At 37.7% G+C, this 15,027-nt stretch overlaps 1 protein-coding gene across 5 annotated transcripts in view; it reads left to right on the forward strand.

Moving 5' to 3' along the window:
* The window catches only part of GLRA2 (glycine receptor alpha 2), a 277,815-nt gene that overhangs the window by 206,921 nt on the left and 55,867 nt on the right, over window positions 1-15,027 (forward strand). For 3 of the 5 annotated variants that reach the window (XM_027835397.1, XM_027835398.1, XM_027835400.1), the window contains one exon: window positions 9,049-9,198. In XM_027835397.1, coding sequence (XP_027691198.1) covers window positions 9,049-9,198 — 150 coding nt within the window. Of the gene's footprint in view, window positions 1-9,048; window positions 9,204-15,027 lie in introns of all 5 variants that reach the window. The other 2 variants (XM_027835399.1, XM_027835401.1) reach the window with 2 other exon arrangements.

Genomic DNA, 15,027 nt, shown 5'->3' on the forward strand with positions numbered 1-15,027 from the left:
TCTATCTATCTATCTATCTATCTATCTATCTATCTATCTATCTATCTATCTATCTATATACATATATATATAATTTTTTCCCTCCAAGTACCCTAATACTGACAAAGGTCTCATGAGTTACAAATACCATCTTTCCATGCAGGAATGTAAACAGTTCAACCTTAATAAGTCTTTTATGATTTCTATTTCCTGTTTACCTCTTCATGTTCCACTTGAGTCTTGAATTGGAAAGTCAAATTTTCTATTCAGCTCTGGTCTTTTCATCAAGAATGCTTGAAAGTCCTCTATTTCACTGAATGACCATTTTTTCCCCTGAAGAATTATACTCAGTTTTGCTAGGTAGGTGGTTCTTGGTTGTAGTCCTATCTCCTTTGCCCTCTGGAATATTGTATTCCATGCCCTGCGGTCCCTTAATGTAGAAGCTGCTAAATCTTTTTATCTTTGCATCGCTAGTACCTAGTCTAGTGCACGGCATATAGTAGTGGGCAAATATTAACTGCTGGTATAGCACGTTTAGGTCTCACGTCAAACTTTCTGCAGACTTGTGATCACTACCATTGTTTTCTGATGTATTAAGATGTACTATTATACTTCTCTGAAATGTTTGTCTTTTTTATGAATGGATTTATATTTGAAATATTTGTTGACCTTGGCTACCATGGCTATTTGTTTGGCAAAGAGATTTGACATCTGTTTGTTAAGGTGGTTTATGGACTTTTCTGACTTCCTCAATGTAACAATTATTTTACAATGGTTAAACTTTTGCAAAAAAAAATTAGTGATAATCAATATCCTTGCCTTTGCTTGTTTTCTACTTTTCAGCAACAACTGCATGTTTGAAAAGTTCGTGTACCTATTCTTTTGTTTCCAGCATCTTCCTATTTTTATTCTTCTTTATTTTAGTTTGACATTGATTTTGACCTTTGTTTTAACTAGCTCATGGTATGACACAAATATTTTTGTAATTATTTTTATTTATTTCATTAAATATTTCATAAGTACTTGTAAAAAAACTAAATTTTTAAAATTTTGAGTTCCAAATTTACTTTCTCCTACCTCTCCCTCCTCTTTAAGAAGGCAAGCAATTCAATATAGATTATACATGTGCAGTCAGGCAAAATATATTTCTATATTAGCCATGTTGCTAAAGAAAACACAAAGAAAATAAAACAATAAAAATAAAGTAGAAAAAAGTATGCTTCATTAGGAAATAGGTGTGGTAAACAGCATCTAACCCTTTCGGGAATGAGAAACAGTCCTCAGACTGTTAGGAGGTCATTGGCCCCTCTCTTATTTCAATTGCACATTATAGCTCAAATTATAGTTATTTTTGTCCTTGAATTACTTATCATCCTTGTAGACTGTTTTCTTATGAGGACAGGAAAAGTTTTATTCTTTGTATTCCCAGAGCACCACACATAGCACCCCATATTTAGTAGGTTCTTAATAAATGTTTGTTGAATGAATGAAAGATTTAAAGTTAATACAGTAAAAATCACATATGTTCAGTTTTGTATAGGCTCATAAACCTTTGAGGAAAAGCATAACCAATCTTTCCATATTATTAGTAAGGTTTTTATAGTAACTTAAAAGAAGTAAGTAATAAAATGTAAACTCAAGACCTGGATTCTAAATCCTAGTTCATAATAACATGCTTTGGGATTATTGACCAGTCTTTAAGCAAATAGTTTCTTTATTGGTGAAATAAGAAAGAGTGAAAATAGTCTGCAAATGTCTAATATCTGTTTAGTGCTCTACAGAATATAGGCACATAACCCTATCACAAGGTTCTCTTCTACGTGATAGAATCAAGGTGCTGGCATCTGTATCTGATAGGTAACACTGAATTTAAACAACTGCAAAAACAAAGATTAATTTAAAATTGTCAACCTTTTAAATAGCTGAAAATTAAATTGGACTGTGGCAAAGCAAGGTAAGTTTTAATTCTGGATTGGAACTAGGCTTGATACATAGTTGGGATTATTGAATACCAACTGAAATAGCTTGGAACCTATTTAAGTAAAGAAAGGGAGGTGGCATTATATGAGTTCTGTTTGGTCTCTACTCTGCCTGTGATCAGATCTCCTGAAAGCCTGGCTTTACCTTAACTGCTAATGGCCTTTCCAATAAATGACTGTCCAAGGAAGAGAGTATGCTCACAGCTCTTCTGAGACTGCCTTCTCAGAGCCTGCTCTAAGCCAGGTCTTCCTTTAGGCAGTACCAGTAGTTAGAAAGACGTGAGTTCAAATCTGGCCTCAGACACTTACTAGCTGTGTGACCTTGTGCAAGTCACTGAATCCTGTTTGCCTCAGTTTCTTCATCTATAAAATAAATTAGAGAAGAAAATGGTAAACCATTCCAGTATCTTTGCCAAGAAAACCTCCGATGGGGTCACAGAAAGTTGGACATGACTGAATGACTCAATAGCAACAACTGTACCCACCTTCCAAGACTCTGAGGATCAAATGAGATAATTTGTAGCACTTGTAAAGTGCTAGGCACCCACCTGGTACATAGCGTTCACTATACAAATGCTTTTTACACACACACACACACACACACACACACACACACACACACACTCCATGCCAAAAAAAAAAAACAAAACAAAACACTCAATTGAGTACATTCAATCAATTAACTAGGTCATTCAGTTAAAAAAAAAACTCAGTCAAATTATTGTTTGGTGCAATTATCTGACTAAATTGTTCACTTTTCAAACAATTATATTTTAGCCAGATAGACAAATCCTTAGACAGCCAGGAAAATAAGCAGTGACTCACATTCCCATGGCCCCTGAGCAGATTTGTAAATTGGGCATTGTGACCAAAATAAATATGATCATCTCTGACTTCCCTTGGTATCAATTAATGATGTTATAGATGTTTCCTGGAGACCTGTCTTTGTGTGGGAACTCAGAGTTAATTTGCCATATGAAAGTCAATTAATGAGCAAATGTATATGGAGAATATGCTGAGGGCTCAAAAATGTTGCTAGACATTAGGGAAATAAAAAAGATGGATAAGGAAAGGGTCAGTAAGTCAGTCAACAATCATTTATTAAGTGCTCACTGCGTACCAGGGAAAACTCAATCTTTGCCATTCGGGAGTTCACATTCTATTTGGGGAGACAACATAAAACCAACTATGTATATACAAGAAATATACAATGTAAACAGGAGGTAACATCAGAGGGAAGGTGCTAGGTGTAGGGGAGAGAACAAGAAAGGTCTCTTTCAAAAGGTGGGATTGAGCTGAATCTTGAAGGATTCCAGGCATTGAAAAGCAACCAATGAAAAGACAGAGTGTAGATCGATCACCAAGTATGTTTATTGTTCAGTCTATTCAGTTGAGTCCAACTCTTCATGACCCCATTTGGGGTTTTCTTGACAGACATATAGGAGCAGTTTGCCATTTTTCTTCTTCAGCTCATTTTACAGATGAGGAAACTGAGACAATCAGGGTTATTTGACTTGCCCAGGGTCACACAGCTAGTAAGTGCCTGATAAGTACAGGAAGACTGAAGGCTTTAAAAGCCAAAAATAGGATTGGTTTAAAAGGTATTAGAAAACTACTAGAGCTTTTTGAATAGAGATTGTCATAGTTAGACCTGCTCTTTAGGAAGATCACTTTGACAGCTGAATGGATGATAGGCTAGAATGGGGGGAAACTTTAGGCGGGGAGATCAGCCATTAGGCTGGTGCAATAGTTCACCCATGAAATGATGGGTGCAGGTGCCAGAGTGGAAGTTGTGGAAGTGGAGAGGAGATACATATGAGACATGTTATGAAGGTAGAAATGACAAGAATTGGTGATGGATGGGGTAGGGGAGGTAAGTGCAAGGGATGACTTGAGGATGACACCAAGGCTGTGGGCCTGGGTGACTGGGAGGATGGTAGTACCCTCAATAGTTATAAGAAAGTGGGGATAAGGGGACAGTTGGTGGGGGCAGGGGGAGAGACATAATGAGTTCACTTTAGGAAACATTGAGTTTGAGATGTCTGTAGGACATCTAGTTCAAGATGTCCAATTGGCAATTCAAAATACAAGACTGGAGATCAGGAGACAAATTTTTGTTGCTGTTGTTCAGTTGTTTCAGTTGTGTCTGACTCTTTGTGACCCCATTTGGGGTTTTCTTGGCAAAAATACTGGAGTGGTTTGCCATTTCTTTCTCCAGCTTATTTTTCACATGAGGAAACTAGAGCAAACAGGGTTAAGTGACTTGCCCAGAGTCACACAGGTAGTAAGTGTCTGAGGCCAGATTTGAACTCATGAACATGAGTCTTTCTGACTCCAGGCCTGGGACTCTATCCACTACGCCACCTAGGTGCCCTTGGGAGAGAGATTAGGGCTGAATAAATAGATCTAAGAATTGTCTTCATAAAGATGATAAATGAGCCCATGATTAGATCCCTAGAACCTGTTAGAGCACCAAGCGCAACAATAGAGAACAGTGAGAGAAAAGGGCTCAGGAAAGTGCCTTCAGGGCATCCATGATGAGTGGGCATGACCTGGACAATGGTCCAGTGAAAGAGACTGAGAAAGACCTGATGACAAGAAGCAGGAAAAAGTGGTGTCATGAATACCTAGAGAAGAAAATATCAAGAAAAGGGGTGTAATTGACAGTGTCAAAAGCTGCAGAGAGGTCAAAGAAGCATGAGGATTTAGAAGAGGCCATTGGATCAAGCTTTGGTAGCTTTGGAGAGGGCAGTTTCAGTTGAATAATGATGCTGGAAGCCAAACTGCAGAGGGTTTTGAATGAGAGAAGAGGAAGTGGAGGCATTGATGGTACGTTGCTTTCTCAGGGTGTTTAGTCCCAAAAAGGAGAGCTATAAGGCAATTGCTAGCAGGGATGGTCATATCACAGGAGGGTTCTTAAGGATGGAGTGTTTATAGGTAGCAGAGAAGCAGCCAGTAGATAGGTAGATAGCGAAGGTTAGAGAAAGTGGGGGTGACAGAGGTGACAGTCATACTGGAGAAAATAAGATGGAGTGGTATCAAGGATGTATGTAAATGATTTTACCTCAATAAGAAGAACCATTCATTCATGTAAGGGAGGGATGAAGGAGGAGATACAGGGGGATATACAACTGAGATAGACAATAAAAGGAAAATAGTGAGCACTTGGCTAATGGCCTCATTTTTTTCCCAGGGAAGTATGAGGCAAGGTCCTTAGATGAGAGGGTGGGGGAAGCTGTCTCATCAATCAGAGGCTTGAGGAGGAATGAAAAGGTTCAGAATAGTTGCTGTGGTGAGTGGGGTAGTGAATCAATCACAGAGGTACAAAAATACTGCCTTGCTGCAATGAGGGTCCAGGTCTAAATTTGTAGTAGACCCAGCTGGTGTAATTTCATGAATTTCTTTTCCCCCTGCTCTATTTGGTAGCACATGAATAGAAGCAAAGGCATTTGATAGTAGGAATAATCCAAGGTTGAGACTTGGCAAACCCTGCTTGACAATAGGATATGGGGATAAGGGACTCATGTAAAGGATAGCAGACAGTTGAATTGCTTCCCTAAGGGGCTGAGGCAGGGAAAGAAGGTAGTGCAGCGGTGATGGGCCTTGCAAAGCACTGAAGGACAGAGGTTTTCCAGGTCTCAGTAAAGAACAGAGTTATGAGAGATAAGACACAAGGAAACATTGTATGATGAAAGATTATGGTCAGAAAAAGGAATTTGGTTCATTAACATGAAAGTGGAACATTTATGGGTGGTGGCAAGATCAAGGGAATGGCCATTCCTCCGTGTAGTCCATCAATCAACAAATATTTATTAATCCCTGCTATGTGCCAGACACTGTGATATACTCTAGGAATACAAATATGAAAAAGAAAAGCAATTCCTGCCATCAAGGAGCTTACAGTCTAATGGACGAAGACAACACATCAAAGGAAAGGGAGTGGAGGAGAATAAAGTACCCAACATGAGAGCATGAGGGACAAGTCCAAAGGAGTTCCCTATGGTGGCAAACAAAGAGATAGCTGGTCTGGGTGCCCTCCATAAATGAAAGCTGTGGAGTTTGTTCTGCCCTCTAATCTCAGAGGGGCAGAGGATGAGAGGTTCCTGAGAGCATGATGGAGAAAGCAAGGCAGAGTTGAAAACTGAGTAGATTAAGGGACTGGGAAGTGGGATTTCTAAATGTGGGGGCACAGTATGAGGAAAGACAAAGACAAAGAAAAATGACATGGCATGGTGTGGGGGCATTAAGTAGATCTGCCTAACTGGAGTGGAGAACTCACTTGGGGAGTAATGGGAAATAAAGTTTCTAAGGAGAGTGGATCCAAATTATGTTCTTGAATTCCAGGAAGAGGAGTTTAGATTTCTTGTTAGAGGCAAGAGGGTGCCTTTATAGGCTCTTAATAAAGGAATGACATAATGAAAGTGTAGAACAAGGAAGATTTCTGGCAACAGTATACAGGTTAACAACTATAGTGCCTCCTGCCCAAGATTGTTGTGAGGATCGAATAAGATAATGTATGTAAAGTACTTCCTAACATTTAAAGTGTCTTATAAATGTCAGCTATTATTATTATTAAAGTACTTTGTAAAACTTGAAACACTATGTAAATGTCAGATATTTTTATGAGAAATGACAGTTAAGTGGATGAGCTCACCGAGAGTATGAGAATAGAGAGCGAACAGAGAGATAAGTAAAAGAAGAATCAGGAATATGCGGTATCTCGTAAGCTTAAGGTTCCTAAGAGGTGATCTGGAGATCCCTGAGGATTCCCGAAACCCTTTTAGGGGATCTGTGAGGTCAAAGCTATTTTTATAATAATATTAAGACATCTAATTTCTAATATGACAAATATGGATAGGTATAATCCATACCTAACAAAAGGTCTTTGGGAGAAGTTACTTAATTATTTTTAAGAGCGTAAAGGCATCATGAGATTAAAAAGTTTGAGAACCACTGATGTAAACAAAAGGTGAAACATTTCAGAAAGAGTGGGAGGAATGTGTTTGAGTATTCTTAGTCTTACATTCTGGTGAACAGGTAATGAATACAAGCATGAGTCAAGGAAAAGGTACATTGATAAATGACTGGCAATGCTGATTCTGTGGGTCACAATAGAGTTTAAGAGGGCCTAATGATTTTTGAAAATCACATGCAGGTTGGACTAAGAGGGTTCAGGAAGAGGTCATATAAGATAAGAATTTTTTTAAAAGAATGTATTATGAGAGAGTTTGAGCTAAATTCTTCTGAGAATATCCAGCTAGAAGAAAAAAAGGTCTTAGCAACATAAAATTGTATAAGAGAGTAGCCATTTTGATTCTGAGTGGCATACACAGGAACATCATGTAATTGGTACTAAGGAAGTAGGTACCCCAACAACCCTGATAGATCTTCAGGATGAATTGCATATTTAATGTTAGGCCCTTTTATTCTAGGAATATGTCCATAATTGGGAAGCAACTCAGTGGCTAAACAAAATGATTAAGACACAGTGAAGACTTATTTGTAAGCCACTATAAAAAGAACTACATACGTGCTCAGTATAATGATGAGTAAGAAAGTTTAGGGAAAGGGTTTACAAATATTTGAGAGATATCAACATGAAGCAGGGAGAGGAAGGATTTTGTTAACTTTATCAGACTTAGTTTTCCTTTCTGATATATCTTGGGCTTTGACAAACTTCTCTCATTATTAAGTCTTAAAACATTTAGAGACCATTTGAATAAAACAAAAGTGTAGGCTGTCATTGGTAGAATGCCATCATCACAGGGGAAGAGAATTGCTGCAAAACAAATCATGGCTTTGAATGGAAAGAAATATTCTAGAAATACTTAATGTGCAATTTAAAGGGATAAAATGGGTAGTAGAAAGTAACATCATCCTCATTTTACAGCTGAGGAAACTGAGTTTCAGAGAGATTAAATGACTCTGTACAAGCCTGAATTTTTTCATCCAGCATCCACTGCTCTACCTCACAAATAAAATTAGGATTAACTAAGTACATTGGAGCTGGGTCTACTTCCAAGGAAAATATACCTTAGAAATATCTCTCCCCACCAAAAAATTAAATGACTTGTCTAGGCATGAGTACAGACACTAAAGGGCTGGAAAGGCATTGGTTTTTATCTGTAAACCACCCTCCTTTGGTCCTATATATTTTAGACTTTTCCTGAGGTTTTTTGTTTGCTTGTTTGTTTTCTTTTTTTTTTTTTTTTTTTGGCAAGTGAGATCATAGGATTGTAGATTTAGAGCTGGATGGAAATTGAGACATCTTTTAGTCCAACTATTTTACAGGTGAGGAAATTGAGGTCCATAAACATGCCTGAGGCCATACAGCTCATTCATGGTAAATCAGATAAATGCTCAAAAATATTCAGTTTTCCAGTGACTCAAGCCATCTCATTAATCTGATAAAGTTGCTGTTACTGATTCAATTCAAGTGGATAAACCTGTATTAGGTAACTCTGTGTTTTTGCACATTTCTTAAGTAACTACTATGTGACTAGCACATAGGAGACACTCAATAAATGCTTGTTGACTGAATACAAAACACTAGGGGCTAGAGGAGAGAAAAAGAAAAAGAAGAAGGAGAGAAAAAGACTAAGATACAACCTCTTGTCCTCAAGGGTCTAGTACAGAGATATGACACATATTCAACTAAATTCAATACAAAATAGAATGTGGTAAATTCCTGATAAGAGAGGGACATACAAAGTGTTACGTGAGGGCTGAGGAAAGAAAGTGAATTCCTGAGCAGGGATGTTAAAGGAAAGCTTCATGAAAGAGGTGGTTTTTGAGCTTTGACTGAAAGGATGGGGAGAATTTCTATTGAAACATGGTTTTGGAGCAGGGTTTTAGGCTGACTACCTTAAGCAAGAATTAGGATGTCACTGCTTGGGTTTTTAATGTCTTTGGGCTTGAAGGTGAAGGTGAAGGTGAAGGTGAAGGTATACCTTTCATGACTTTGCCTGGAAGCTTAAACATGAAATAAAAGCATTCTTCATTTAAGTTGAGGAAAAAAAATGTTGGGTATCCATTCTTAAAGGAAAGGGAGAACACTCTTATGCCCAGAAGACTATCTCTCTCCTTCTAGGTATCCTACGTGAAAGCTATCGACATCTGGATGGCGGTGTGTCTCCTGTTTGTGTTTGCTGCCTTACTGGAATATGCAGCTGTTAACTTTGTTTCAAGACAACACAAGGAGTTCCTGAGGCTCAGGAGAAGACAAAGGAGGCAAAATAAGGTACAGTAAGCAGTCAATGCAGGTAAAGTCAAACGGAAAATTTCCAAATATGCAGATAATTCAACGTCCATTCCCTGAGAAGAAAAAACAACTCTCACTATTTCTAAACTGTTCTTGAGTTAAAGTTATAGTGACCCAGTTTTTCCACATTAGGGAAATCACTGTTGAACCACCCATTTCACTTTGTTTCTATAAGCATAATTTGGTTCCACTTAACTCCTTTTTAGTTGAATAGTTGAATTCACTTATGGTTGGTACTTTCTTTTTTTAATCTATATAGTAAGATATCTGGACTTTTAAACCCACCAACTTTGCCATCATGTAGAAGTGGTCTGAGTATGGGTTTCATGTGCTTTGAATCTATTACAATTAGACTTGTCTCATGAATCAGCATTCTTTTAATCTGAAGATGGATGTAAAAATCTGTGCTGCCTATATCACACATTCATAAACTTTACCCAGTTATTGGCCCATAAGTTTGGAATTTGTAGCTTGAACATTCAAAATTGACTCACACATATCATGTCAAATAGATTTAATTTATTCCTCATTTCCTAGCCACATCTTAAGATAATTATGTTCCTTAGTATGGAATACATTTAGTGTGAGATTTCTTTCCCCTGGACAATAATCCATATAACATTGCTAGACAAGTTTCTAATCAGTTTGAAGAAGTATTGACAAATAGAACCTCATAGGACTACAAACCCAAGTTGTAGCTATACCCCTCATTGAATAGCTGAAGGACAACTAGAAATTTTCCATCAAAAATCAGGATGCTATAAATATTTGGATTTTGGACTGAATTTTTAGTAAGGTATGCTGGATATGGCCTAAGCTTATCTCTCATAATGTGAACATCAGCATATATATACACCAAAAGGCTGAATTTGAGCCTATCATGTGCCTATAATTCAGTGATTTTTTTCAATTGCATCTGACTCTTCATGACCCCATTTGGGGTTTTCTTGGCAAACACACTAGAATGGTTCACCATTTCCTTCTCCAACTCATTTTACAAATGAAGAAACTGAGTCAAACAGGGTTAAGTGACTTGCCAAGTGTCACACAGCCAGTAATCATCTGAGGCCAGATTTGAACTCGGGAAGATGAGTCTTTCTAACTTCATAACTGGCACTCTATCCACTGTTCCACCTAGCTGCCCCTTTTATGCCTATGGGAATGGCAAAACAGGGTCCAGCAAGCCATTTTGGTTTTCTTTCTCATCTATTTGCTTGAATTCAGGTTAACCTATTGATGAAAGGTAAGTAGCTTTTTCTTCTTTAAGACCATAACTCTAGGTTCTAGCTTTTCTCTGCTTTCTCTTCTTTTCTGAGGGTGTTCCCTTCCCCCACCCCTACCCTTTTTAATTCACTATAAAAACTGTCCAAATAGAAGACTGTCGCATCACTTGGACATTTCAGGATACAGATTGTACAGTTCTAATAAATCCAGAGTCATAACAAGGGTAATATAACTGTGACTCTTGCCCGAGGTACACAAAGCTAAGGAACCATAAAGAATATATAATAATATATTTACTAATCAAAGCATGATGTGCCATTAGGGGAGGAGGCACCGTTTTATGTTCTTGCTTTAGACACAAAATTGGCTAGCATTAATTACAGACAGATTACATATGATGTGACTGTATAGGGAGCTCAATTACCAACTCAAAATTTAAAGAGACATATACAAAGGATGGAATCAAGACAGGCAACTAAGTATGAGTATAAAATAATGGTGGTGATCTCAGAGAATAATGATATAAATGCCAAAACCCTAAGTGAACTTTGGCTTGTTTTAAATGCTAATCGTAACAAAAAAAAATCTATATGGTAGGTGAGAGGAAGATCAAAGGAGGAACAGAATCACTACTGGGGGTAGTTGGGATAATAACAATGGACAACAGAGAGAAGCAAAAGATACTTAATTTCTGTTTTAAATACACTTTCTCTATCAAAGAGAATAATCTTCAAAATGGGAAAGGCTAAGACAAAATAGCTTAATAGAGAATTGAAATCCAAGTGAAGAAGTGCTAAAGAAGCTCTTAGTTCCCAACGAATTCAAGTCACCAGCTCAGTCAAAGACAAAGACAAACCATATCAAAAAGTGCTGAAATAATCTGTAATAATGTGATTGCTGAGCTCACTGATAGTGAGTGACATTTGAAAAAGTATGAACAACCAGAGGAGTACCACAGGACTATCTCTTTTCAAGAAGAAGGTTGATTATTGAACCTATAAGTTATTGGGCTTATCTCAACTGCTGGCAAAATTCTAGAACCATTTCCAAAGGTATGGTTTGGGAGCATAGAAACAGAAGCAATCATCATCTACAGCAGATTTATTAAGAACAAATGATACCAAACTAACCTAATCTAATAACCATTTTTTTCGATATGATCACTTGATTGGTAGATAAGAAATTGCATGAATATTATATACTTGAATTTCAATAAGATACTTGTCAAAGTCTCTCATTATAGTTTTATAGACGAAATGGAGAGATGTGGGCTAAGAGATAATACAGGTGGAGTCAGAAATGTTTGGATAACCAGACCAAAGGATAGATCAAAGTCCACTTAGAAAGCTGTCAGAATGTTGCAGGCCTCTATGTTTGGCCCTGTTTGTTTCTAAATTACTTGGATAAAGGAATAAATAACATGCTTATCAAATATGTAGATGATGTGAATCTGAGTTGGATAGCTATTATGTTAGATGACAAAACTGGAATTAAAAAAGGTATTGATGGACTAGAGCAATAGGCCGAATCTAATAAGATAGAATTTAATTATACAAATGTAAAAAACAACATTTTGGAAATCAATTATGCGAGAACAGGATGAAGGAGAAGGGCTAAGGGATTTAGACCTAAAGAATTTAGTAGACATCAAAACTCAGTATGAATCAACAATGCAATGGAGGCATTCAAAAAAAAATTCTAAGATTACATTAACAATGTAATGACCAGAATGAAGAGGTTTATATTCCTGCTGTCCTCTGTCCTACTTAATAAAATTATAATTGATGACACTTCCAATATTTTAAGGTGAATAAAACACTTTGCATACATTATATCATTGTTACAACAATCCTGTGAGATAGGATCACAGATTTAGAGTTAGCTCACCTCAGAGGTGATCTAATCCAACTCCTTTATTATATAGATGAGAGAATTTAGGCCCTAAGAGAGTTACTCATAGTCACATAGCTAGCAAGTGGCAGAACCAAGATTTGAATCTATATTTCTCTTTACTCCAGGTCCAACTTTCTTCCTACTACACCACACTACCTCCACTGACTGGACCACATCTATATTGTATTCATTTCCAGATGTCACATTTGGGGAGTGACATTGACCAGCTTGAGCACATCCAGAAGAGAGTGACCAAAATGGCAGGGAATCTTGAAACCACACCATATGAGGATCTTTTGAACAATCTGAGAGTTGTTCAATCTGAAGAAGAGAAAACTTAGGTAGTGGGAGGAGGAGGGACCACCGTCAAATATCTGGGGTGATAGCTGTCATCTAGAAGAGGGACCAGTGATCATAATGATAATAATAGTTAACATTTATATAGCTCTTTAAGGTTTGCAAAGTACTTTACAAATATCATCCCACTTTATCTTCACAACAACCTTGGGAGGTGGGTACTATTATTACCTTGATCTTATATTTAAGGAAACTGAGGCAGCAGAGGTTAAATGATTTCCCCAGAGTCACAAAACTAGCAAGTATCTCAGGCAGGATTTGAACTCAGATCTTCCTGACTTCAACTGCAGCACTTCAGCCAATGCACCACCTGGCTGCCTTGGTTTGCTCATTCCCAGAGGACAGAAACAGGGGCATTGGATAGAAGTTTCTGAAAAGCAGATCTTTGTAGAAGAAAAAGAAATCTTCCTAACATGTAGGACTATCTATTTGCTACACTATCAGTTCTGTGAAGGCAGGTTCCATTTTGTATCTCCTCCTAGTACCTAGTTATAGTGCTCTACACACCATATGGAACTTCATAACTATTGGTTAAATTGCAGTAAATCTCTGACTTCATAATTCCTACTCCAGCTAGTTTGTACATAAAGCACTGTAAAAATTCTATATTATCTAAGTATCTTTTTGGCTGCAGCTTCAGCCTTTCTGCCTAGATCCAGATCCAGATCTCAAACTGCCTACAAGACCTTTTGCCCTTGAACTTATTAAGCCCCAAACAAAGCTTATCTTATTAAAATTCCAAAAATTCTCTTCTTCCCTCTGACTTCACTAATTCTGATAGCAACATTCAGTCAATCTCCCCCATATTTGAAACCTTGGTGTTATCTTTGACTCTTTTCTCTTCATCTCCTCCAGTAATCAGTCACAAACTTCTATCAATTACATCTTGAAAATCATTGTCATCTATCTCTTTTTGTTCGGTCATTTTTCAATTGTGGCTGACTCTTTGTAATTTTTTTTTCTTGGCAAAGATATCAGAGTGGTTTACCATTCCCTTCTCCGGCTCATTTTACAAATGGGGAAACTGAGGAAAATGGGGCTTGCCCAGGGTCACACAGCTAGTAAGCATCTGAGACCAGATTTAACTCAGGAAGATGAGTCCTCCTGACTCCAGGCCCGATGCTCTGTGAACTATGGCGCCACCTAGCTGCCCTGTCATCTATTACTGCCATAGCCCTGTTCCCATTACCATGCCAACACCCTATTACAGCCTCTCATTATACCCATCTAAACTATTGGAATAATCTATAATAGACTATAGGATCATAGAGCTAGACCTAGAAGGGGTGTTAGAAGCCAGCTAGTCTAACCCCTTCGGATTTCACAGCTGAGGAAACTGAGGCGGCAGAGGGTATCTCACTTTTCCAAGATGAAATAAATGTCAATGAGCAAAAGTAGGATTTGAGCCAAGGTCCTTTCTTTCCAAATCTAGTTCTCTTTCTACTCAAGTTCCCTCCTTGTCTATTCTCCTCTGCTACCTCTTTCCTTGATCCATCTCTCACATCACTGCCAGACATGTTTTCCTCATGCACCAATTGGGTAACATTAGTCCACTGCTTAAAACCCATCAATGACTCCTTACTGATTACTCAATAAGATTCAATGGTTCCGTCAAACATTCAGTGCTTGTCACAATTGACTACCACTCTATCTTTCCAACCTTGTCTCCCACTACTCTCCTCTATGTACTTAAAATAGCAGGTTATTTGCCAATTCCCATACATCGCCCCATGCTTTCCTAATTTTATTCACCGTGTCCTCTATGCCTGGAATGTTCTCCTTGTTCCTTTGTCCCACCTTCCTTTGAATTTTTATTCATCTTTGAAAGCCAGATCAAATGCTATCAGCCAACAAAAAGACATTCACATCAAGATTTATGCAAGATAAATATTGACTGAAAGAACACCAGTGTCAACATTTACCTAGAAGCTGAAAAACCCTGATGTCCACTGAACAATCAAGTTAAGAAATGGAGTTTTATTTCCTTCGAGGTCGGTCACTTACAGTTGACAGAGCTCACTAGGTTGATTTACACTGCTTATCTTTTTGAGATAAATAATAGAAACCGTTAACATATTTATTTGACCCCCCTTTTATTTTCCTTACAGAGAAGCTCACCCAAATCATTCACAGAATACAAGCATCAGAAGGAACCTCAGAGGCCATTTATTCCAACTTGTACCTCTCTAACCCTGGCTATACATATCCATTTATATTCATCTCTTCTTCACTCTCTCTGTTTTCATCCTGACTCAGATCTTTATGATTTCATGCTTGGTGATCTTTTCTTCTTCTTCTTCTTCTTCTTCTTCTTCTTCTTCTTCTTCTTCTTCT

Source organism: Vombatus ursinus, unplaced genomic scaffold, assembly GCF_900497805.2.
Source record: "Vombatus ursinus unplaced genomic scaffold, bare-nosed wombat genome assembly UNPS02014814.1, whole genome shotgun sequence".
NCBI lineage: Eukaryota > Metazoa > Chordata > Mammalia > Diprotodontia > Vombatidae > Vombatus > Vombatus ursinus.